Here is a 25,561-nt window from a genome sequence, read left to right as displayed (position 1 = left end):
TGATTTTGACAAAACTGCATTAGTAGTTTGATTTGTCACAATTTGCATGCCGTGGTTGCTGTTGCCTTAAACAGCAACAAAGGTAAAAACAAAGCCCAATGTTCTCACTCCTCAAATCCATATTTACAGATAAAAAGCAGATAAAAGATACTCTTACTAGTTAGTATCAGATATAAGATCGGATTTCAGGAGCATGTCATCAATATATAAAAGAATTTTAATCACTTTATTGGCATGAAGTAAAGGACATTTCTTGATAACCACACCCAACTCCTAGAACAGAGTTTATGCTGGCTTAATGAGAGCCAAAAAGTGTGAGATTCCAGATGTTGTATCATGCAGCAGTATGTCATATGGATTTGCTCCCTATTCCTTTTTTGAGTTCTTTTTTACTATCATAAGTGTGGTTCCAAAGCGTATGCTACCTCTTACTATTGATCACTTGAAATATGGAATTTCAAGGATTTCTTTTTCCATAAACTTTTGGGGTATAGCAGAGCTAACTCTCTCTTTCCTTTCCCTCATCTTTTGGATTAGAGCAATGGGCTGCTGCCACTGTCACGGTAATTTCTTGTTTTATTCTTTCTGGTAAGCATAAAAATATGTGGGAAATACATGATAACTTTAAATCATACTGGAGAATGTTGATATTGACTAAAATTAATGCTAAAATAATTGATGCTGTCGTTATTTCAAAAAGGGATTAACAAGGTTGAAGTCGTTGACTCAACTACTTCTATGAAACTTGGAAGCGTAGAAACCTTCGTCGCAAACTCACAATGGCCCCCTTAGCGTCATGTTGTTAATTCGAAGTCATAGAGAACTACGGAGATCTTCCGGCACATAACAATCAATGCAACATACAAGTGTCACAGATTTAAGGGAAGTCTCAAATTTCACTTCAAACATAAAAAAGAAGATTATTAGGGTATAAAAATATTCACATCATTTTTTTTTTGCGAGAGGTTTTTAGTATGATAAAATCATGAGGTCAAAAGATTAGAATAGATAATATCTCACAAAAATATGAATCGTGAGGGTCAAGCTAATATGGGATATCAGATGAGTGGATGTCCGAATCTCGAAGCTGCACGAGTCAAAGCTTAAGTTTCGACCATTGACAAATGGTATCAGAGTCAGCCTTAAATCATTTGATCAACGCCAAGCGCCTCGAGGGAGGTAGATAAGGTGATTTGCCTCCACGACGAAAGCTTCACAAGGTTAGGTAAGGAGAATGTCACCTATCTTAAAGAGTAGTCATAAATTCTACAACGAACATAAAAAGAGGGTCACTGAAGTATAAAATGTTTCATATCATTTCTTTAATGTGAGACGTATTTTATAAGACAAAACAGTGAGGTCATGGGCTAGAGCGGACAATACTTCATAAAGGTGTGAATTATGACGATCAGGCTAATCTGAAATGTGTGAACTGTGACGATCAAGCTGATCTGAGATGTCGGATCAAAGGGTTAGAGCGGACAATACCTCATAATGATGTAAACTGTGATGATCAGACTGATCTGAGATATCGAATGAATGAATGTCTAAGTCTCGAAATCGTACAGATCGAAACTTAAGTTTCGATCCATGATATAAGAACCTACAAAAAACCTATCAAATGTTTGATCACAACATGATCAAGAAAGTCCCTAGAAAGCATCTCCCTGGATGCTACGCACCCTCGAAGCTCACTTCTTAGTTGATGCCTACATACTCCCAATTCTTATAGTGCTATCCGCCGTACTTTTTTCCTATATCTAGCTCAAGTCTTTACATTAAACCTCCCATTTGATATTGAAACAAACCATAGGAACCCGCTTAGGCCTATCACCTTCCCCTACTCCTTCAATGGGTTCACTCCCTGCCCCGCAAAGACTCATACCATCACCGCCGCCACCACCACCACCATCACCTGAATTCAACCTTTCTCATTGTCGAATTTTCGTGGCTTTTTGTCAAAAGATGCGGGGCCTAATGCTGACATTTTTAACTGTATGCGGTGTTATAATCCCTCTAACAACACATGGAATCAAGTCAGCTTAATTCCTGTTGGGCTAAAAGCCTCCAATCCAATCACACCAGCGAAAGCGAAATCAAACAATAAATCAAACACACAAGAGACAATAATTTAACGTGATTCGATCCAACTGACCTACATCAACGGATGAGAAACAAAATCCACTAGTTGTAGAGAATTATAAACATACATCATATCATCAACCCCACTCAACAATCAATACTCATAAGACACTCTCAATCTCCTCTAGTCTTATGAAGTATTCTCTACTCAAACAAATACAAACCCAAACTCTTGTGCACCTTTTCAACACAACCAAACACATACCCATATGTTCCCATACATCATACCTATGTAAACCCTCTCAATCTCCTCTAGTCCACTCATAAACAAACATACACACCCATAAGATGTAGAGCCCCAATACTCCTATAGGGTGTCTATTTCATAAAATCTTACAACTCTCTTACATCTTTTTCTCATACCTAACCCTGTAGAGACTTCACATATTTATAACCATACAAACTTGCCCATTAAGAATTCCTCTCTTTTTAGAATTTTTCTCCTGTAAGTCAAACTTGCCTATTAAGAATCCCTTTCCTTTTAAAATTCTTCTCTTGCAAATCAAACTTACCTACTAAAAATCCTCTTTCTCTTGAAATTCTTCTTTTGCAAGTTTTTTTGTCCATCAAGTAATATCTGACAAATCACAAACAAATCTCTAACAAATCCCAAATAAATCTTTTATGAGATTTGAGTCATTATTCCCAACAATTCCAAACCTACTTGAAAACCATGTTTTGAAGGGTTTTGCTATGGTTTCGCTAGGAGTGTCTATTTACATCATTGGTGGGAGGTTATGGCATAAAGGGAGACCTCAAAATTCAAGTGAATCCGATGAATTTGTTGATGTTGGTGTGCAAGTGCCACCTATAGTACTTCGATGACCAACGGTCCAAATGTTCACCATTAGGCATACCACTATATGATTTTGCTTATGCAGTTTGTGACAATAAAATTTATGTGGCAGGAGGGAAGTCTAATTTGGCTAGTGCTCGAGGAATTTCATCGGCTGAGGTGTATGATCCTACTCTTGACGAATGGATTCCATTTCCTAGCATGAGCACTTTGAGATACAAATGCGTTGGGGTTACATGGAAAGGGAAAATCTACGTGGTGGGTGGTTTTGCAGAAAGAGTTGATTCGGATCAAAACATGCTGACATTTTCCCCACGGCGTAGCTCTGCTAAGGGTTTCGACACCCAAGCATGGGGATGGGACCTCGTGGGGATGTGGCAGCTGGATATCCCACCCAACCAAATTGTTGCAGTGGATTGAAAGTTGTTCAGCTCCGGGGATTGTCTCAAGCCCTGGAAAGGTCACAGGTCTACGATAATGAACTCAACATGTGGGATGAAGTGGATGGATCTTGTTTGCAAACTCTTAATTCACCAATGGAACGGCTTTACTTGACAACGGCACCAATCGGAACCCATTTATACTCCTTGGCAGGGTATCGGATGGCTGGTGAATCATCACGAACACTTTCAATGGTTTATAAATTTGACACATTGGCAACTGTTGATGCATGGAAGAGATTAGAGCCAATGGAGGAAGAAGGCGAAAAAGAGCTATGCTGTCATTGTTGTGTACTTCAACTCTAATATGCCCGGTAACTGATAAAAAGCTCTTGCCTTTGTTGAATGGTGAACTAGTTTGTCTAAGTAGCATATGATTTAACAAATAAGAAAAATCATGTAAAAAACATTTCCCTCTCATAATGAAAGTTCTTGAATTGCTTAAAAGATTCAATGTTACTGTAATTGCTTAAAATTTCTGCTATTCCAATCAAATTATAAGATTTAAATTAATCTAATGTGATTAGTCAAATTAACATAATGCTAGGTTGAGTTTGATTCTTTCAACTTTGCTACTTTATGATTAAATTGTGAACTTATCAAGTGTCAATAAAAATAATATAAATTGAATTTAAAGTTTAATTCAATGATTTATGTAATTATTTTTAAAAGATATATTTATCAAATTTTTATATTTTTATTTTTATATTACGATATTTTTTATAAAATATAATATAGATTTTTGAAAATTTAGATATATAAGATTATTTTAATTTTTAGACATAACCAAAATTAAAAATAAGCTAATGATTAAGAATGATAATCGTTCAGATCAAATTTGGTTCAATTTTATCAGATAATACATAATATTATAAATTTTTAAAATTTGATTCGAATTTGAATTTTCTTGTAAAATCAATTTGATCTTAATAAAATTTTATCGATTTAGTTTATCAATTTTTAATTTTTTAATTTTTTATACAATTATTTTAATAAAAATTTAAATAATATTTAAATAAATTTATATATAAAATAATTATTTTTATTTTATAAAAATTTAAAATATATAAAATTAATAAAAATATATAATTTAATTTGATTTATTTTTTTCAATTTTTTATATGTTGATTCAAATTTAATATATATTTAATATCTAATTTTAATTTAAATTAAATAAAAAATTAATTCAAATCAAATTAAATCCTATAATTTCAAATTGATTTTCCTTTTTTTTTTTCTCATCCCTCACCGATATCATATATAAAATGAAAAAAAAAAATTCCACCGAAATGAAAAGCCCAAATGGTCAAGATATTCTATATGAAGCAAATGCAAAAAGGGAAGGAGTTGGGTCAATTGAAAATTAGCCATAGGCCTACAAACCTCAAAAAGAAAGAGCCCAATCCCAAGCTATCAAGTAGTCAAGATTAACGAATGTCAGATGACCAAGCTTTTACTGCCCTCAAAAGAAGAGAAAGTACACCAAAACTCAGGCCAATAAAAGCACGTAAAAGATCCTTTCACGTGAGCCCTGAGCTCGGCACTCAGCAGCCTCAGCCAAGCTTAGCACGAGCCACCATGCACCCTCCTGACCATGACGCGTTTTATCCCATGGGTCAAGACAATCTGACAAAGAAGCCCCCATGTAGCCAGTACCCTTGCTTACTTTGGTCAATTTCTACACCTGGACACGCTATCACACTTGCGATGGTACAGTACACTGGAGACATAATTGTAAGCAATGTTTGACTCATTTGACTTTGACTCCTATTAACTTCAATATCAACGGCCAAGATGCAATAGAATGTAACAAGTGATCTGGACCGTTAAAATAAGGGACAATCTCGAGCATTTAGATGTCCAGATGTTGGTTAGAGCCTGAAAAGGCAGACAGTAGAAGCCTGATGTGTCGGATGTGTTAAGAGAAAGAGAGATAGAGAGAGGCTTTTGCTTAGGCAAAATTTATTCTTTATGAATACCATTCTCCAAGTAAGAGTATGTTTTTAAGGACCGACCCTGTATGCCATGTGGCAAATGAGGAAGAAGATGAACTTGGGAGTAGGTCAGGGCAGATGTGGGGACCATGGGGGTCGGTTGGTCTAAGCCTTAAGGAGATTCGGGTGGGGGAGGGGGGACAAGGGCACAGACCCCGACATGACGCATGTGGAGGATTAATGAAATTCGGTTCGTAAATGGGGTCTCATGGGACTATCAGGCTAATAATGATTTAGGGAGCGGCCCTGCGCCTACTGTGCGGTGAAGGTGCCACTGCACCTTCCCCTATTCGGCAGATGCCAATAGCACATTGTTTTTGGCCATTGGCTAATGGGTATGCCTCCTAATAAATTGGCATGTTTACAACATGGGACTCACCTATTTGCATCATCTCATCAACTGAAGCAATTGTTTTTGGTTATTAAAAGGCTTGAAAACAAACAAATCATCATCTGATTGGATAGAACATGGAAGGCATGCAATGCAATTGAAATTTAGTTTGGTTGCCAATCTCTTGGTTAGCAATGATGTGAATGCCACGTTGGACCACAAAAAAGGCTACGTCGGATGCCACATAATTATAGCACAATTTCACAAAGCCTGCAGGGTCTACTTTTCTGAGTTGCCCTTTTCAAGAATGAAGAAGAAAGAAAGAAACAGATGATACTTTTGTTGTCACGATCTTATATCAGTTCCCACGTTGTCACCTGTTGCCCTTTTCTCTCTCTCTCTCTCTCTCTCTCTTTCTCTCATTTTCTTTCTGTCCGTATCACTGCAGTTCTTCAACATAATTTCACAAATACCCCCAATGCACTTTCCTGCAGAGAGTAATGGAGATATACTTTAGTAATTTAAATGGGTTGGCCGCCCTGAAATGAAACAAACTAAACAAGAGAAAAGGCAAAATTTTTGGGAGCTGGCAATGGCCCATGACATAGCTCAATGTTTTAATCTGTCTGCAAAACCTATAATAATCATTTGATGGAGTTACTGTTGAAGGGGAAAATGGAAAAGAAAAAGATACTCATTTGCTATGGATCTGCTAGACATTTTCATGGTTTGGTAGCAACTCTAGATGAGGGCAGCTCAAAAGTCTTTTAACCTTGCATGTTGGGTGTCCTACTTTCCAATTAAAGAGGTTGAATTGATAAAAAAGTTAGGCATGATTGTGAAACTGGCTATATAAAGTGGCGCAAAGCTGGTGGAATTATTAGGATAGAAAAGAATGCATAATTGACCAATATTTTGATCAAAGCATTCTGCGTCTTAAACATGAAATCTGTCATAAAATTAGTAGCAAGAGAGAGAGAGAGAGAGAGAGAGAGAGAGAGAGAGAGAGAGAGGAGGGGAATGGAAGTTCTTTTTTCCTTTTCTTTTTTTGTGGATAACAATTCAAGACAGGTGACTAATCATACTATAAATCACATCCCAAAAGAAAATTTGATCTAAAAAATTTTTTATATGATTGAAAAGTAATAGACTTAGTCAAATGGTATTAAATGGAAGTAAAATGTAAACTTGTTGCATAGTTACAAAGGATCAAGTTGCAAACAGTGTCTCTGTTCAAACCACTTCCATGGACATACAGCAATGCTGACTGCTGAGTGCTGGGGCATCAATTTTTAACTGCTGCACTGTAATTTCTGAACCCTGTCCAACTTAAAGCAAAGGACAAAACTCCCTAGTCTTGGACCTTGATTGCATGAAGGCCGAACATGAGAAGTCAAATTTCAACGCTTAAATAATAAAAACTTTAATTTCCAAATACCCAGAATTTTGTTTGTTCCACCAACGATTAAAAAAAATATTACAAAAGTAATGGAAAAGCTATCCAAATTCCCAAGTTCTCTTTTTCACCCCCAGGTCACCTACACATGCTTCACTCTTTCTCTGTCTGTCTTTCTCTCTCTCTTGCAACCCCCAAAGCTAACCAGTTTAAGTACTCCAAGAAGCTTCGATTCTGGTGTAAAAGCCTTGAGTACTTCCATAACTTCAACACCATCAAAACACAAAATTCTTTCTCTCTCTCATGAAGAGCTACGAGCTGAGAGTTGAATAAGAGCTAAAACTTCTTTCCTTCTTTTTTTTTTTTCACTGCTGAAAAATGGGACAAGAAGAAAGCTACTTCTATGGTTGGCCACCGGTAGGAGCTCCATTGAATGTACAAAGAGAGGACCACTGGAGACATTTTGACAACTCTGTCAATGCGGTGTCATTTGGTTTTGTTGCTACTGCCATTCTCATCTCCATGTTCTTAGTCATGGCTATCTTTGAACGCTTTCTTAGACCCAACTCTTCCCCTAGTGGCCGTAACCATGTTGACCTTGAATCTCAGCTTAATTTCAATGGCAAGCTCAGCCACCCATCACCAAAAGTGAGTCACCCTTTTTTTTTCCATATCTGGGATTTCTTCAATTTTGGTCGAAGCTACATTTTTTGTTTGAATTTGATTGTTTAGCATGATGTTCTGGGGATTAAAATTGGTTACTTTATCACATGGCTACTGTTGCGTAATCCGAGGATAAAAGGAAAATTGTTTCCTTCTGTTTTGACAGTTTGGGGTGGTTTATTTTCGTTTAGGAAAACAGTAGTAATTATTATCTGATCTGACATAAATCTTCCCTACATACATTTTGCATAGCAACAAAATCCTTGCATTTGGCTCAAGTTAAAAATTTGTTTGCTTTGTCAGTGACGTACATTTCTTCACATTCTTTTCTTTAGGGAAAATAGAATGTGGACATTATTTTTTCTTCCTGCTAGCTTTGTCTAAGCTCAATATTTAAGCTTTCTCTTTTAAGTTTGTTCCTCTTTTCCTCTGTCTGTTTCATTTCCTGTGACGCCCATTTTCCATGAATACTATTTCTTATCAACTGTAGCCTTGGCCCCTCTTTTTGACTTGGGGACCCTCCCTTCTCCCTTGAACTAGTCATCTACTGAATATACTTTCGGGTAATGTGTTCTCTCTTATGTGCAAGTGCTAACTGTTTCAAACAATTATATTGGTCAGTCATTTCTTCTTTTTATCTATAAAGCTAGCTAATGAGAGCTTAGTTTTCTGTCAATTTAGTGCCTCATGACATAAAGCATATCCGTTGCTTAATTTTTCTTTCTTTCCTGCTATTGAAAATTTGCATCTTTTAATCAAAAGAGTGATCCTTTATGGAGCTGTCAACTGTCTGTCTTTGTATTCATGATCGTCTAGGCAATGGGCCATCTTAAGAAGTGAGGGGTCAGCTGAAGTTGAACAGTTAGTCTCAGACCAAAGAGTCTAACAAATAGATGTAATTTTTTGTGTTTAGACCCACCATTTTACATGTTGGTCACCGGACATGCCAGTGTCATTCTGATGCTGCCCACGGCCAGTACCTCGAATATGGAACATGTGGTCAACCTTGGTGGACATGCTTCACTTGATTGTCTTCAGTGCTTAATGTGCACTATGTTAACTTCATTATGATAATTGACCCATGGATTCTGTGGAAAATGGGATTATGCGTGATGCACTTTCAGTATTGGAGATGATAAGGCAATTTAGATGACCTATTAATGTGCACTCTGTTAAACTTCATTATGATAATTGACCCATGGATTCCGTGGATAATGAGATTATGCGTGATGCACTTTCAGTATGGGAGATAATAAGGCAATTTAGGTGAACTATCTTAGTTTAGGATAATTTTTTCCAAAGGTATCCTTGGAGCGGTCCTGCATCATGCCACACATGACATCTGTAGTCTACTCAACCGTGTTCCATGGCTTTTGATGTAGACGGAAGGCCCACCTATCTACTATTCCAAACCTATTTTCCAATTTCAGGGGTTATAATTCTGTGGGGTATCGCATATAAATGGAGTTTTCCCTAAGTGATGCAATGCTTGTTACTGATCTCTCTGCTGTGAAGTTGTGTTTAACTGGCAGGTTCAAAACCTTCTAAATGGTTCAATATAGCCAACTGTGGCATATTGGAATGTCAATGGAGTCCTGCTGGTGAGAAGTCTAAATCAATTCACACCAGACACCTGATTTTGTGTTAAGGACCCATGTTCGTCCCCTGGCATCTTGAGACATAATGTCCCAGGTAGAGTTTTGAGTGGCATCTGTGGAGGGGTCATTGAAATTGTTTTGTTGAGGGTTGGAAGTTAATAGTTAGTTGCATTTGCGGGCCAACTCTTTTAGGATACTGCCTCTATATCAACAAACAAGATACATTGTAGTTGATGCGAGCAACTTGTCCTGCTTAATGGTATTTCTGAAAATGCATTCTATAACTATTGTGTAGAAACAGATGATATGTAGGGCCATAACATAATGTGCAATTAATTATCAAACTTTTTGTCAAATTATGAGTCAATTTGTGATAGAGAGGAACTTGATAAGCAATTTACAAGTCACTTGCTGTTTCAACTTTCAATGCAAACCTCGCATGGGATTCTGAGACTGAAAATTGTTATTTCATTATCTGAATTGACTCCTTATTTATGTTCTGATAAATTTTTTTACCAGGGTAATAAATAATGCCTCTCAAGCTATCTCTGCTTTATGATTGTCACCACATATTTTTCTCTCAGTACCATCGGTTATATGATACTTTTATAACCTGCAATGTTAGTGCATGTGTTGATTTTCGAGATAATATTGGGACCTCTTCTACTAAGTTGATAATAAAAGGTTAAGCCAAGGATTGCAACATGTTACGCTACCAAAAGATGGGAACTTACGATAACTATTTTTATTTTTGGCTTTTTATTTTATTTTATTTTATTTATGTGGAGTACATAGATTGCTCTCTTCTACATTCTTATAGTCGTATGTTTGATGCGGTCTAATACAATTAACTACATTTTGTAGTTCTGCTATTATCTAAGGTGATTAAAACATCAAATCTGCATTATTAGGAGTTTGGGTTTTGTCTACTTGTTGCTCATTCTTCTATATGTTTGTTTTTCTTAAAGGTGAGAGGTGATATGCTACATTTGTTTCATATCACAACAACTAGGTAGGTCTTTGGTTTGTGACTGTGATGTAGTAACCTCCATGCTTCTTTAACAAGGATGCTTGCCTAGAAGCTATCAACTAGGTGGTCTTATTCAGTGTCCTTAATTAAGAAGCCATTATCGGTGTTTGTGCTGTTAATACTGCGTTCATTTAAGCCCATAAAAAGTTCCCTTCTTCGACTTTGGATTTATTCATTTCTAACTTTAGAAACTAGATTGTTTTACTCTCTCCTATTTGGATCTCCATACTGCTCAAGATGATTCAGTTGAGGCTGAGGTCATGCATTATTACATTTTCCCTATTCCAGGATAAACTTTTCCACTTATTCTTTGTGCATGATTTTAATGGTTCCCTATACTTATTCTTTTGATGTTGTTATGAGTAACTTCTTTTTTATAATTCCCCTGAAATTATTGTTTCTTTTCTACACTAGAGCTATCATATCAAAAGTTTGAAACTTCTTTAGAAATTTCAACGAGTCCATATAAGGACTTTGATTGATGTGCTGATGGGCTGATCTGCTTTTGAGCATTGGCAAGGTGACCTACAATTCACCCATCCCAAGTTGCATCCTTGACATTTGTTGTGTTTGTTGCTTTTGCATTAGTAGCAGTTACTGCTTCTCTTATATATGATTTTTCAATAAAACTATTGCAGAGCATTTCATTTGGTTTTATTAAAAGTGGATTTGGGTTTGATTCTTTTCCTTAAAGTGTTTTAGTTCTAGGAATTATGAAAAATAATGCTCTTTTAATTTCCTAGCAAACATTCATATAAAGGTAATTTACTTTGTGCAGATGACGATATACACCAGTGGAGTTTCAGTATTAATGCCTGGGGATGAGATTCCTACCTTCATTGCACATCCAGCTCCTGTTCCCCGTCTCCCTGAAAGCCCTTCATTGCCTCAGCATGAACACAACTCATCAGCCAATCCTTACTCAAACTCCGGGTAAACATTAATGCAACTTCAGTAGGAGAAAACTTAAATTTAGAAATCCCACCGCACATGCTACATCAAACAATGATCATGAATTCATGATGACTCTCCAGCAGGAGGTTTTCTCTGTCTATGAACAAGCAAGACCGTCTAGTCTGGATCAGAGTTACCCCTATTTCGCTTCTCAGCCATAAGATCCTTATATTCTGTACATAGCACAGTTTTTGGTGGGCTGGCAAGCTTTGTCAAATACATAAATTACCTTGCTGTCAATTTCCTCCGATGCATGTTTAAAATTTCTTGAACTAGTGACTTGGATCCTGAAGCTGGTTTTGATAATGGATCATTTTACATGTAAAAATTTGAGATATGGAAAGAAGTATCAAGCGCAACTTGTTACAGATGGGATGAAAATTAATAATATAAAACAATGAATTTGAACTTCCATTTCCATTACACCTTGTTCCGCCAAATTTTGTTGTTGAAAATGAGATTGTGATGATCCATTTAGGACGGGTTCTGGCAAAGGAATTTCACATCCATGGACTGTTTCTATGAAAACAGGAATTCACAAAAGGTTTGATGCTTGAACTATCCGATGAGTTTGCTTTGTTGAGAGTTGACAATAAGGAGCGGCACTTGTGCCCAACTATATGTCAGTTATCCGATTGTGAACCCTATCAGTTTCTTGCATTTTTCCTAATCAGAGTCTCTTTCTTTTTACAAGAGACAAGGTCACTGGCTTTTTCTTGTTCTGAGTCCATTTCCATGTTTCATTACGAGTGTTAAAACTTTCAATTTTAACCTCCTGAAATTCATCTATTGCCTATGGATTCTGGATATATGCTTGATATCTAATTCGTAAACTATATGATGACTAATAAGTAAAATCATCTGGTAGAGTACTATTTGCTTGCATGTCTTTGCTCATCTGTTTCTTGGGCACGCTGTAGCCAAAATAATGATTTGGATAAAGAAACTCTCATGTGTTTCAGAACAGAAGCCTTAAAAAATGGCCGTTGCATGGGATATTTTTGTCTCTCAATCTAAATCTGATATAACAAGCCAATACTGAAAATCTAAAATCCATCCAACTCTAGGGAGGAGAGGCAAAAACATGTCCTCTAGTTGAAAAAGCCAAAGTCCCATGATCATCTTTTCTATTGGAAACAAAATTTAAAGCCATTTGGATGAAATTTCTTGAACTTTTGAACTTTGGGACATTCCACCTTTGTCTTTCCTCAAGAAATGGACAACTATTAAGAAAGAGTCCAAAATAACTGCCCACTCCATTAACGGATTAATATTTAAATATAGCACCACTTCTACTGTCTTTATTCCTTAATCTTTTAACGGCTAAAATATATATATATATATATATATTTCCCTCTCTCCATCCTCCAAATTTTCAATTTGCACCTTCATTTTTTTTTTTTTGTGTTTTTAATGTAGCATTTATGATCATAGAATATTTGTTTGGGCAACTCTCTATGCTTCTCTTTTGGTTGTACACTACTTTCCTCCATTTAATGTCTGTCCTTTCGGCTTCATAAAGGGGAAAGCGTGACCAAGCATGGGGCACTTTGGCTGTTTCTTTCTGGCAAGAAGAAGTCAGCACGAGAACCCATGCAGAGGCATCCTGTTTAAGGGATTTGCAAATATTGGTTTGCCCCAAAATTGTTAAATAGCTTTGCTCAAGATCCCAGTTTCAAAGGCATAATTGTGTACCTCATTTATCTGATGTAATCCTGAGTAGGGTCTCAAGATCACCTTTAGCGCTTATAGTTAGAGGGATATTCTGCTTTTATTTGAATGTTGGGATTCCATCATGATTAAAGCCTTTGGAAAAAGAAAGAGGGAAAAGGAGCAATGATTTGGTACCGGATTGAATCATTGTTTGCAGAAATGCAACGTTCAACCCTTTTTCCTCAGCAGCAAAGAAGAGTAGAAAATATTACCAGAAAATACAATAGCAAAATAAATAAATGATAATCACAGTCACAGGTCAATTGAAAGGCATTTCCTATCCAAGTATCCAAATTTCCAAATCCACCAATGGCAGACAAGACGAGCCCACACTCTCCTCAGCTCTGAATTCTGAAAAATACCAAACTTAAACACCAAAGTCTACCCTTCCAATCCAACTTCGGATTGACCTTTAACTTAAATCAATATTAACAAACTGAAAAAAGAAGTGAAATTACAAAATGAACTTAAAGTTACATTTCTTCATCTCTAGAGAAAGATGAAACATTCAAGGGAGACAAGAGGATTTTCAAGTGATTCATTTGGAGCACTTGTTGTAGCAACATTATTATTGCTACTTGGCCATTTCCCTTCCATGGCAGTTGTAGTACCATGCTGCTGCTTCTGCTCCACTTTTTTGCTATTACCACACTCCCTCGGGTCACGTCTGACCCTACCAGGAGATTGATTAGTCCTTCTTCCAGATGGGCTCCGACCCCTTACAGTTGTATTCACAGCAGGTGACCTTGACCTCCGCCTTGAACTCTCTCCTGGATCCTTCCTTGGCAGGTCAGTTCTTGACCCCTGTCTAACTGGGGGTTCCCTGCTTTGAACCAACCTCACTGATGATCCCCCATTGACAACCCCATTTTTTCTGCCAGGCGATTGGTCAAGTTTCCGGGTCGGTGACCGACCCACGACCCTGTTCGTTGACCCGGATCTTGCTGGCGATCTCGACACTTTTTGCTGCCTTACTTCTTCTTCATCTCTTCTATCAGTTATGGTTGAAAAGCTTTCATTTAAACTAACACTGCAAATCTCAGAAACATCTTCTGAAGCGGACTCTTCAACGACAGGTGATTTCGGCTCAGTGTTGATGTTAAAATTGAGACATTCCTTTTCTTGGATCTTGACAAAGGCTGGTTTTTCTATCTGGGTTTTCTTCTTCTCTTTTTCTTGTGGGATAAAGATGTGAGCTGTGGGAGCTTTGGCTTTTGGAGTTTCAGACAAAACTTCTTTCACAGTTTCTTCTTCAGCGGAAGGTGGTGGAGCTCTGCTTTCAAGACTTGGTTTTTGCTGAAAAGATTCAAGACCCTGTTGTAAATCAGCTTCCTTTTCACGAGGGGGACCTCTGTTAGTGCTTACACAGCAACCCATTTGAGGAAATAGAAGCTATAGTTTTACTCACAAAAAAGGTGGCTTTGTTGGGTTAAGGTAGAAAACAAAGCTTTCCCTCTTCTTCTCCCGAAGGTTGGAACTTTGGAAACGGCTTGATGTTTCCCGGCTTAGGAAATGGAGAAGACAAGACGAGACAAGAAGTAGGGTGGTTAAAAGGGCATTGAATGTGATGGGGGTGGAGAGCCTATGAAAGGCATTTATTATTCTAACATCAGCTACAGTTGGATAACTTCTTGCTATTTCTGTTCATGACATTCACATTTTTGTTTTTTTTCATGCAAGTCCCTGTGTCTTCTTTATGAATTTTCCTGTTGTTGCTTTTAATATAAGACTACAATGTCTCCTGATTTGTGCAAATATTTAACGAGCGGCGCATGTTCTCGTTATAGGGGGTTTTTGTATGTTTACAGCCGTCGGTACATGTGATTTTGGTGTGAGCTTTTGTTATTTGGATTGTAGTGTATAATCTAATCAGAAAAGGCCGTCGATGGGTCACTATTCTATGAAACTTTTTTTTTTGGGGGGGTGATCTAACGGTGGTGATTGGCAGCACGGTATGGGGTGGTTTACCACGTGGCCTACAAGTTTCATTTGTTTACACGAACATGACCTATTCTTCTTTTTTTTGCTGTGCTACCTGTAATGATTGGGGAACTATACAAGAAAATAAGGTGTGTATGACAATGCAAGTTTTTGGCAGGATCAGAATCAACCAAGTTCATTGTTCAAACCAGGCAGAAGAGGGCCTTTACTGTGAAAAAGAAAAAAACCATGAACAAATTTGGTTTTTTGCACTTTTCCTAGTTGGGAAATTATTGGATTTTGAATCATGACATTAGCTATTAAATTATAGTAGTAATCTAGTATTTTTCAATTCAATTCCTATTGATTTTCAAGTTGATTCAAGATAATATACATTCAAACATTTTTCTGTTTGAATCAGTTTGTATGAATTCAGATAATATGAAGTTCTGAATCTTGACTAAGATCATGTGTGGTCATATGAAAAAATTATATATAATGGAATCTTGACTAACAAATTTGATAGATTCAGCAATATCAGTGTATGCATATATAACCAATGGTTTGAATTTTGCAATAATAATTTTGGTTCAAACAAAGTAACATGACAACCACAAACTTAGAAACAGGTGTCTCTTTCATGAGCAGTAAGCACATGTATTTATTTCAGGCTAAATGCTCAGATATCTGGAGGGTTAATAGGAGAGCAAGCCCAAGGCAAGAAAGCAATCAATGGAAGAGAATTTGCAAACAATAAACATAATATTGCATTTATGCAGTGGCCTGGCAGGTAGCAGGAGTGGTAATCAAGTGAAACAATATATAAATAGACACGATTGGAAAATAACCATTCTCCTATCCAATTGCAAGCTATTGAGCGTTGAAAACTAGTCCATATGGATGCAAATTGGTGTTGAGGCAGTCATCGGGATTTGATAGCAAGTGCATAGCTTCTGGGTTTGTTCAAGGCCTCCAGCTCATTTGGGTTTGTTCAGAATCACAACAGATCCATCCCAATCCCAATTACTCTGCAGCCAGCCCATAGCCATGGTTTAGCTATGTTGGTCGAAACGCTAGTTCTGGCTTCCGGGTTGAGGAATGACGCAATATTAAATAGCTATATATATATATATATATATATCATTTAGTTGACTCTAAACCCATGTTTTGTTTTTGCTCAAGGTGAGTATATAGGCTTCCATGTCATGTCTCTTTGCTCGTTATGTCTCCATTTTTTTTTATCCCAAAAGCTTCCTTTTCTGCATTTGCGGATGGAGTTGGTAGGGATCAACACCTCAAAGCCTATGCATGTACATAGTATTTATAGTAATTTATCGTAATAATAACTTGAATAATCACATTATTGGTAGAGAATTTTGTTTAATAAAATTTAAATTCATTTAAACTTATGATTATTGTTGTCCAATTCTACACTGGTTTTGATGAAATATCAGCTGGAACAAACGAAAGTCAGCAAATGATGGCCATAATCCATTATATTAAAGCAATGGGGCCTTAATTCCAAATGCTAATGGCACAATCCATGTGGAATCCAAGCAAAACTATCTTAAGTAAATAAACTTTTGCCAAGTTATGATAGTTCGTCATGAATTTGAAAAAGTTCTTGAGAACAAAAAAACTTATTTTACAATTATTTATTTAAAAATAATTCATATTGTTTTTAATATAAAAATATCATAATTTAAAATAATTTTTTTAAATGTTAAATTTTGAATTTTAAAATTTTTAATTATTATATCTTAAAAATAATTATACGAAAAAGTTAAAATAAATTGATTGAATTATGAACCATTTATTTCAATATTTAAAAATTTTCTTAAAAAAAATTAAGTCACAGCTCAGCACTCAGAGTTTACATGCAGCTGATTGGTCGTGGTTACTCTTAAGACAAAATGGAGACAGAAAGAAGTAGGGTAACTTCAGTTGGAGTTCTTATGTAAAAACAAAACTCTCTTCTCTTCAGTCACTCCTCTTTTCTGTACTTTACTAGCTTGCTTTGACACTAATTCTCTTTACCAAAAATCTTCATAGCTTATCTTTTTCATTAATTAAATAAGTTACCTTCATTTATTTTCTTTCCTTCAAATTTTTGTTTACATACATTGCTGGTTCTTTTTTATTGTTTGTTTGCTGGGAAAAGGGAAGATGGAAATGGTATGTGTTGGGTTGTTAAAAGGTCTTTATTAAGCAAGCAAATGGGTTTTGCGAGTTGGGGGATGGTATGTGTTTGGTTGTTGTTGGTTTTGACTGTGCCGTTTTCTGCTGGAATGACTGACCCTCGTGATGGTAAAGTATCTTACCTCAAGTTTGCATTTTTTTTTTTTCAATTTGGTTATTGTTGAATGATGTTGACGCTGTGTTTGGGTGTGGGAAAAGTTTGAGGAAAGGGACAGAAAATACTAGAAAGTGGAGTTCATTAACTTGCATGTTGCTTTGTTTGCTTCTTTTCTTATGGAAAATCAAAAGAAATGTGAATGCTGATAGTTGTAAATTTACGTTCCATTAATGTTCAAAATTCTTTTTTGTTTAGCCCCATTTTCAGTTAGATATATGCATTTTCTGAGCTGTTTCAACTTTCAAGTTCTGATAGAATTGCTGAGCTTATATGATGGTTTTTGCAAGGTTGTATCTACTTTAATTATCCTGCCTACAGTCATTGCAGTTGTTAATTTCAGTCATTGGGTTCAAGTAAATGTCTTTGGAGCATAGTTTTATTGTATTTTAAACTTGTCCAAGTTTTAATTTAAATGTTGGAAATTGGAAGTTTGTCAAAGCAAGTCATGGGAAGCCATTAGTAATTGTTTGTTTTCTGTATGTACCTCAGTTTCAGCAATAAATAGCTTATATACTTCTCTGGGTTCCCCACCTCTCCTTGGGTGGATCCCTGTTGGAGGAGATCCATGTGGGGAAGAATGGCAGGGCGTTTCATGTGTCTTCTCGAATATTACAGAACTGTACATGGATTTTCTTTCCTTTTTGTAGTTTTCCTTATTTTCATCAATAAATTTTGTATCAATGTTTGTTGAGCTTATTGGTGTTCAGACAACTAAATGGCTTGAATCTGGGAGGAGTTTTGGATGAAGGCATTGGAGGCTTCGAATCAATATTAGTAATGTGAGCATTTTTCTTTTTTAGTATATAGTATCTGGGTGAGTGCATATTATTATTGATGACTAAGGTTCGGTAATGTTCCCAATCATTTTAGTCTCTTATAAGATGCCAATGCTTCAAAACCGGCTATACTTGTTTCTTTCTCAAATCACTTGTGAATGTTGAAAATTGCCACTGAGGAAATGCATTTTACCAAATGTTTCATTTCGGCTTATTTTGACCTTTGTGTATCAAGGGCAACCAAAGATTTGTCCAAATGGCTGAATTATATGCAGATGAATGTATGTCACATAGAGTAGCATAAGAAGGAAGCATCAAGTTTCAGTTTCCAAATATCATATATTATTTCATTCATTCATTCTAGAAGCTTATGCAGTTTTTTGTTGTTTATGAAGCAGGGATCTAAGTCACAATCAAATTGGAGGGAGTATACCATCCAACTTGCCTCTCACCATCAGAAATTTGTATGTTTTGACTACAATCTTTAAATTCTATCTGTAGAGCATACTTAATAAGCTAATATGAGCAAATGATATGTGCTTTTCTTTTACTAAGCTTATTCATTTTGTTGTTCTCTTCTTTTAGTTATCTTTCTGGTAATCAGTTCAATGGGAGCATCCCTGCTAATTTGTCTTCCTTAACACAACTAACAGAATTGTAAGTATAAAATCAAACTTGCTTATCCTGAAATCATACTGTCAGGCTGTAATCATTTTCTCATTATCATTCAATATTCTACCTTCATTCTCTCCAGGTATTTGGATGATAACCATTTAAGTGAAGAAATACCAGATTCTTTTCAACAGCTTAAGGGTTTGATCAATTTGTAAGCTCGTTAATCATACAGCTTCTATTCTGTTTTGTTTTCTAGGTTTAGTTCTGACAAAATGTAATGTTCAGGGATCTATCAGGAAATAATTTGAGTGGTCTGTTGCCTCCCTCATTTGGGAACTTATCATCTCTTACCACATTGTGAGTAATAATCTCATTAAAAGATGAGGTCATTAGATTCGTTCACACAAAACTTTCATGACTTGCATATATGCTTCCTAACATCAAGGATTATATGTACTTTTTCTGTGTCAGGCACCTGCAGAACAATAAACTTTCTGGGATCCTTGATGTTCTACAGGATCTTCCCCTTTTGGATTTGTACTCTTTTTCCTATGAATCCCATTCAATATTTGTTTCACAAATTTATCACTGAATGATCTAGCATTAACCTGAAAGTAGCTAAGTGTCACAAGTTGTCACTTTCTTCTTCTGTAGGAATGTAGAGAACAACATATTCTCTGGTCCTACACCACCGAAGTTGCTGAATATTCCAAATTTCAGGTGAATCCTTGGATTGTCATTTGACATTTTTTAGATCTAGCATACTGCTATTTAAGTGCATGATATATGTTTCTGTATTTTCATGTAACACCCCCTGGCCACACCCCCCATCTTCCTTACTTTAGAATGATGTGTGACATCTGCAGGAAAGATGGAAATCCCTTCAATACTACCATTCTTCCTTCACCACCACTACCAGCAGCACTCCCTCCATTTATAGCCTGGGCCCCTTCTCCTGTAGAAGGATCTAAGGAACCAGCTGGTGGACCTTTTAGCCCCAAATTACCTCAGTGGGCGAAGGCAACAAAATTTTGGACAAATAAGAGGGTTATTTGGATTGCTGCTGTAGGGCTTATAGCACTCGTTGTTTTAGGAGGGTTGCTGCTTTTGGTGTGGAGATGCTGTAAAGGGAACAAAAATTCTGACAGGCATGGTGTGAATGCACATAAGGGCCCTAGTGAGAATCTCAGCCAAATTAATAAATCATCATCTCAACCAACTTATCAAACGGAGAAAGGTAACTTAATCATAGCCTATCCCTGTGTCAGATCTTGTTAAGTTCTTCATTTTCCTTCTACACTCTTATGTAATTGAAAGGCACTATGTTCAGCAGTTGCTAAAGAGGCAGTCACGAAGCCAGGGGATGGAAATGGACTGGAAAGTGGAGGAATGGGAGTAAGTTTGAAGGTACAAGAACAATTTCTTGATGTAACTACAATGCCTGCTAGTTTGAGGCCCAAGAAAAATCATGAGATAAACATGGGAGGCATGGATGTGAAGTCCATGTCCTTGCAGCGACCACTACCTCCTCTATTTCCCCATGTGGAGGAGGACAGTATAAGCCCAATCATGCCAGCAGAAGTAAATGGAGGTGGTCGCTCTTCTAGAGGTCAGGACTCATGTTCTTTGAATGTGAGTGCCTTCACCATTGCATCACTTCAGAAGTATACAAGCAGCTTTGCTGAGGAAAATTTTGTTGAAGGCATGCTTGGTAGTGTGTACAGGGCTGAGCTTCCAGATGGAAAGGTAAGGTGATTTAAATGTGGGAGTACAATGTGATTGCAAAATTGAGTGTGTTCCTAGGCTCAGGCCCCCTTCCTCTGGCATTTTTTGCCTGTAGGTGCAAGTCCTTTATGCTGCTTTCGTTGTTATTCCAGTTTCGTTAGAGAGAGAAACAGAAAAAATACAATTGGCAACTTCTTTTCCTTCCTCCCAACCTCAATTAGCTGTATGTTTGACATTCTTATCAATTCTTTTGTAGTTACTTGCCATCAAGAAACTGGATACTGGAGCTTCCAGGTGGAAGAATAATGCTGAATTTCTTGAACTAGTGTCTACTATCTCTAAACTTAAGCATCCTAACATTGTGGAGCTTGTGGGTTACTGTAATGAGCATGGGCAACGGTTACTTGTGTACGAGTATTGCAGATATGGGACGCTGTATAATGCATTGCATGTTGATGATGGGATCCATACGAAACTTTCATGGAATGCACGTGTCCAAGTGGCACTGGGAATTGCAAGAGCTCTACAGTAAGTAAACATATTGACAATACAAGAGCCCTTTATTTATCTAACCAAGAAAATTTGATGTCTACTACGGGAGGAAATGCTATCTTTAGCTTGGATATTTGAGCTGGTTGTATCATCTTTTATATAATGTGTCATTGAAATTGAACCCGAGAACAGCCTGTAATTCCTTGTTTTATGGCTTATATGAATGTCTTTATTCTATAAGTTTTTAAGCTATCGAACAATAAAAAAACTGAGTTTTTTGTGTTGGTGGTAAGGTACCTGCATGATGTCTGTCAGCCACCCATTGTGCACAAGAATATCAAGTCTGTTAATATTCTCCTTGATGACAAGCTTGCAGTTCATGTCTCAGAATGCGGTTTGGCTCCTTTGTTGTCCTCTGGCTCTGCAAGTGAGGTAATTTTTTATGCAAATATGTTTATATATGTGTGATATTCTAGTCCTGCTGATTTGAGGTTCTACAAATACATTAGTTAGTAATGATACAAAAATGTTTGTTGGAGACTTCAGACCAAATGATACATCATCAATGGACTGCAATTGAACACTGAGAAAACTTAATCCAATATGTCGCGGAAAAGTTAACGAACTATGAGACTTATGGATGGTATGACACTATAAAGGAATATCTGTTGGGAGATGAACCTGTAAGATTTAGGAGTTTCAAAATGAAGGCATGAGGGATCCTTATCTCTGTCTCAGAGGGCAGGAATTGCATTTCCTACTATTGTTTATTTTTGCTGATCTTTCGTATTGTTGCATTTATCTAAAATATTCCTGCCTCATTTATTTTGCAGCTAAGCTGGTCAATACAAAAATACTAATGCACTCAAACACAAACTAACTAACATTAGAATGTGGGATCAAACTCATTAAAGCAGATGACAGAGTCCAAGATGAACATTTGTAACATGTGCATATTATAGGTTTTTGTGTCTTAATTATCTTGCAGAAATGTGGCTAATGTTGATGCATGTTTTCTCAGTTTTACGGCAGCCTCTTTGTATCCTACGGTTATGCAGCCCCAGAAATTGAGTTTGGAAGTTATACTTGCCAGAGTGATGTCTATAGCCTTGGAGTTGTAATGTTAGAACTTCTCACAGGGCGAGAATCCTTCGACAGGTTAGCCAAATCTGACATCCATATGAAAGTTTGCCCGAAGGAAATTTATCAATCATTTGAGTGTTTTACCTAGCACTAAACTAATGTTAAGAATATGTCTAGGTCACGACCTCTGGGAGAGCAATTTCTTGTTAGATGGGCAATACCACAGCTTCATGATAGTGATGCATTAGCTAGGATGGTTGATATCGCTCTAAATGGAGCATATCCAGTGAAGTCATTGTCACGCTTTGCTGATATAATATCTAGATGTGTACAGGTGAACTTCTTTATTCGTCTTTTTCATGTTTCTACTTTTGTGGCATGCTTTATTTGAGTGAAATTCTGCAATGACTGTGGAGCATTGTCGTATAGGCACATTCCTGGGGTTTCATATAATCTATTAACAACTGTCTAAAGATTGAATGAAATATAATCTATTACTGAAAGGGATATAAATTATAAATTGATTAAAGCTAAAATGGGAATAGGATAACCAAAGTCCTCAAAAAGCTTGTTTCCATATTTCTTACATTTCAAGTAATCTAAGGTTTATCTTCCTAGTACTTCCTTTCATATTGAGAGCTATAAGGCACCTTATATTGTTCATCTTGCAGTGGGAGCCAGGATTCAGACCGCCAAAATCTGAAATCGTCCAGGATCTTTTGCATATGATTTAGAGGCGAATCTTTAGCAATTTGGTTATATAATGAATGTTTCATAGAAGAGATGTCAGCTTGAGAGAGTGATTAACTACAAGATTAAAAAGTTCAATCTGATGAATGAAACTCTCCAAGAAGGTACTTATTGCTTGAAGCAGCAGCTTATCCGATGCATTCTGTAATATTTATCTGCAGTTTATAGTGAAGGATTAGTCGCGTTAGAAATCTCAAAGGCGATCTAACAGCAAATTCTTTCAGGCCTCCCCCGTTTTGTTTTTGTTTTTGTTTTTTTTTTTTATTCAATGGGGAGGTGCTAATGTTATTTTTATTTGATTACTATTATCTCTGCCAGAAATGTTTGCCAGTGTGGTATGGTCATTTGAGGTCCAACTAGACTATATTAATAGTCATGTTCCCTGTATTTAACTAACTACATTACGCCAACTATCCCTTAAATTAGTTGATATGTCATTAAAGTTGACATTTGGAGGATGTCAATTCGAGATAATTTAATCATGTAATGTCCTCTTCAATAAAAGATTTAAGAGTAGATTAAGAACTTAAAAAAAAAAAAAAAAAAACTAACTACATTAACCGATATCATTCTTTTAAAATTTCTTTTTGACTGATTGTTCTCTGGCCCTTCTATGGAAAAAAAAAAAAAAAAAACTGAAACAGGAGAAAATGGAGATTTGTAAGAACAAACAAAAAGATGGAAAGTTGAAGACAGACATATTTGGTTTGATGGGTGTTTAAGATGCAAGCATTAGGATGCCAGGTAGTGGCCGGACAGTCAAATGATTTCTTTCTGGTTTGAATCTAGACGAGGATGGGGGATGAGATTTAACCAATTACCAGCATGTGAACCCAACATAGATAACATGTTGGGACCTGCAAAAAGTACCAAAATCTAAGCGATAAATTAAATGGAAAAATACCACATTACCTTGATTTCTGGTATATATACAGGGAAGTCTGATCCTGCTATAACTCCAAATCACCATTGATTGTTGCAACAAAACAATCAGATATCATATCTGATATCATATCGATCAGTTACTAGGTAACAGTCTGACACATGACTTAGGACAAATATGTTTTATCCATTTTCATTGGTAAAAGCTACTCTGATATTGCATTTAATTTGATTAAGACTTCCACATGTAGCAACACATGTAGCAACTTGGTTAAATTTAAATATGATGTTAAACATTCATAGCCATGCCCATGGGAGTTCGTTGAATTGATAGGATTCAATACTTCGCTTGGAAGATTTAAGTTTGAATTTTACTGTTAGCAATCTCTTTTGATGAAAATATATAAACTCAATGTAATCTTTAATGAGATATACTATTTGTCCTGACCCTAAGTTGAAAACGTCTCTCCTCACCTTAAACTTTTTTTTCATAGAAGGGATAAGTACCTGATCTACAATGTTGGAAATGGACTATTCATTTTATCCCTGGAACAGCACATTTTACTGCTGTCAGCTGTAGATAGTCTGTCAAAATTTGCATTTGATAACTCTTACACATCCTTTTTAGAAAAAGAGATATACCATCAACAAGCACCACCATCACACCTTGGTAGACTGGGGCCATAAAAGGGATTGGTTTAAGAAAGAAACAGACTGGTTTAAGAAAGAAATTTTTTTTTCTTTTTCCTTTTTTTTCCCTTCATATTTCATTAGAAATAAGGAAAGGCTTGACCATGCAAAATTTCACAAGACAGTACTTTTTCTATGTGTTTTTGCAGGAACATTCTTTCTTGCCTTCAGAATCCAAATTGCCCCACACAACAACTAAGTTTAACTTTGTTAGAATTTACTTTTGACCTGCTTCTGCAGAATTGTTAGGCAATGGTGGTTAAACACAAAAACTTGGATGAATTCTGCTACCTAACTCTTTGAAATATTCATAGCAGATTTTTGTATGATACCAATTCCATTAGAAATTTAGGATATTCAATAGAAGTAAAATATTAATAATTTTTTTGATATAAAAAAGCTCACGAAATAAGAATACGAAAAATGTTGTAAATATTGATATTTGAATTTATTATATGCTATTAGGTTTATTATAAAAATTATTATATAAATTAATAAAATTAAATTTTAAATTTAATAGTTGCTTTTGATGATTTGATGTGGTTACATATTAAAATTTTTTATTATTCTACAAAATATAGATCACAATTATTAATTTTATTTGCTATCCATTTTCACCCTGTGACCCAAAAGATTAATAATCATGCTTCTCCTCATTACTAATAATTATAACTTTGAATGCAAATCATCTAGCCATGAACCATGAATTTAAATGTAATGATTATTACTTAATTTCAAAAAAATTCAGACAAAACATTTATTATTATTATTATTTTTTGTTTATTATAATACTAATAAATGTATAGATATTATGAGTACCATTAAGTATTTATTTATTTTTTTGTTCAAAAAAGTCTTATTGGACTATATTTATTATAAGATATTATTCGAAGAATTAAAAATATATTTTAAAAATTTTAATAAAAAAAATTCTTACTTATAAAATTATAATCTATAAAATCGTTTTCATCAAAATTAATTTATAAGTTTGTCTACATCATCCTAAAATTATTAATTTAAAAAAAAATAAAAAATTAATTAAGAGAAATCTCTAATTTTATTAATTGTTAATATCGTAAATCATCAATATGTATTAGTTCGGGTAATAAAAAATTTAATTTTAAATTTTATAAATAAAAAAATATTTAATTTAATTTAATTTTAAATTAACCAAAACTCAAAAGAATTACCGAAACTATACGTAAACTCAGGCCA

At 35.7% G+C, this 25,561-nt stretch overlaps 3 protein-coding genes and 1 pseudogene across 3 annotated transcripts; 3 read left to right on the top strand and 1 right to left on the bottom strand.

Annotated features, from left to right (window-relative positions):
* The first annotated feature begins 1,697 nt into the window (after positions 1 to 1,697).
* On the top strand, positions 1,698 to 3,807 carry LOC111280623 (F-box/kelch-repeat protein At1g67480-like; annotated as a pseudogene).
* A 3,429-nt stretch (positions 3,808 to 7,236) lies between these two features.
* On the top strand, positions 7,237 to 11,703 carry LOC111280529 (uncharacterized). Its single transcript, XM_089757103.1, has 3 exons — positions 7,237 to 7,747; positions 11,169 to 11,323; positions 11,425 to 11,703. The coding sequence occupies exons 1-3, from the start codon at positions 7,478 to 7,480 to the stop codon at positions 11,525 to 11,527; spliced, it is 528 nt and encodes a 175-aa protein (XP_089613229.1). The 5' UTR covers positions 7,237 to 7,477; the 3' UTR covers positions 11,528 to 11,703.
* A 1,501-nt stretch (positions 11,704 to 13,204) lies between these two features.
* Positions 13,205 to 14,962, bottom strand: LOC111281087 (uncharacterized). The gene has a single exon (XM_022868684.2). It carries the CDS (start codon positions 14,432 to 14,434, stop codon positions 13,547 to 13,549), a length of 888 nt encoding a protein of 295 aa, XP_022724419.1. The 5' UTR covers positions 14,435 to 14,962; the 3' UTR covers positions 13,205 to 13,546.
* A 1,894-nt stretch (positions 14,963 to 16,856) lies between these two features.
* LOC111280813 (protein STRUBBELIG-RECEPTOR FAMILY 3-like) lies at positions 16,857 to 23,095 on the top strand. The gene is made up of 16 exons (XM_022868299.2): positions 16,857 to 17,284; positions 17,823 to 17,952; positions 18,041 to 18,112; positions 18,508 to 18,573; positions 18,695 to 18,766; positions 18,864 to 18,935; positions 19,010 to 19,081; positions 19,196 to 19,261; positions 19,379 to 19,444; positions 19,591 to 19,961; positions 20,058 to 20,470; positions 20,706 to 20,977; positions 21,235 to 21,373; positions 21,963 to 22,099; positions 22,202 to 22,358; positions 22,696 to 23,095. The coding sequence occupies exons 1-16, from the start codon at positions 17,155 to 17,157 to the stop codon at positions 22,756 to 22,758; spliced, it is 2,298 nt and encodes a 765-aa protein (XP_022724034.2). The 5' UTR covers positions 16,857 to 17,154; the 3' UTR covers positions 22,759 to 23,095.
* Positions 23,096 to 25,561: the final 2,466 nt, after the last annotated feature.

Source organism: Durio zibethinus, chromosome 28 (genome assembly GCF_047325235.1).
Source record: "Durio zibethinus cultivar Kanyao isolate XHJ-2024 chromosome 28, ASM4732523v1, whole genome shotgun sequence".
In the NCBI taxonomy this organism is placed as follows: domain Eukaryota; kingdom Viridiplantae; phylum Streptophyta; class Magnoliopsida; order Malvales; family Malvaceae; genus Durio; species Durio zibethinus.
Note: the sequence above shows the minus strand (reverse complement) of the source record. Positions and strands in the feature narration are given on the sequence as shown.

What these genes read in the sequence shown, in the direction of transcription:
- LOC111281087 (XM_022868684.2), bottom strand. Translation starts at nt 14,434, where the DNA reads ATGGGTTGCTGTGTAAGCACTAACAGAGGTCCCCCTCGTGAAAAGGAA.
- LOC111280813 (XM_022868299.2), top strand. Translation starts at nt 17,155, where the DNA reads ATGTGTTGGGTTGTTAAAAGGTCTTTATTAAGCAAGCAAATGGGTTTT. An exon ending in TTCTCGAATATTACAGAACT is followed by an intron (nt 17,953 to 18,040) that starts GTACATGGATTT and finishes ATTGGTGTTCAG; the next exon opens with ACAACTAAATGGCTTGAATC. An exon ending in CCTCTGGCTCTGCAAGTGAG is followed by an intron (nt 21,374 to 21,962) that starts GTAATTTTTTAT and finishes ATGTTTTCTCAG; the next exon opens with TTTTACGGCAGCCTCTTTGT.
- LOC111280529 (XM_089757103.1), top strand. Translation starts at nt 7,478, where the DNA reads ATGGGACAAGAAGAAAGCTACTTCTATGGTTGGCCACCGGTAGGAGCT. An exon ending in TCAGCCACCCATCACCAAAA is followed by an intron (nt 7,748 to 11,168) that starts GTGAGTCACCCT and finishes TACTTTGTGCAG; the next exon opens with ATGACGATATACACCAGTGG. An exon ending in AATCCTTACTCAAACTCCGG is followed by an intron (nt 11,324 to 11,424) that starts GTAAACATTAAT and finishes ATGACTCTCCAG; the next exon opens with CAGGAGGTTTTCTCTGTCTA.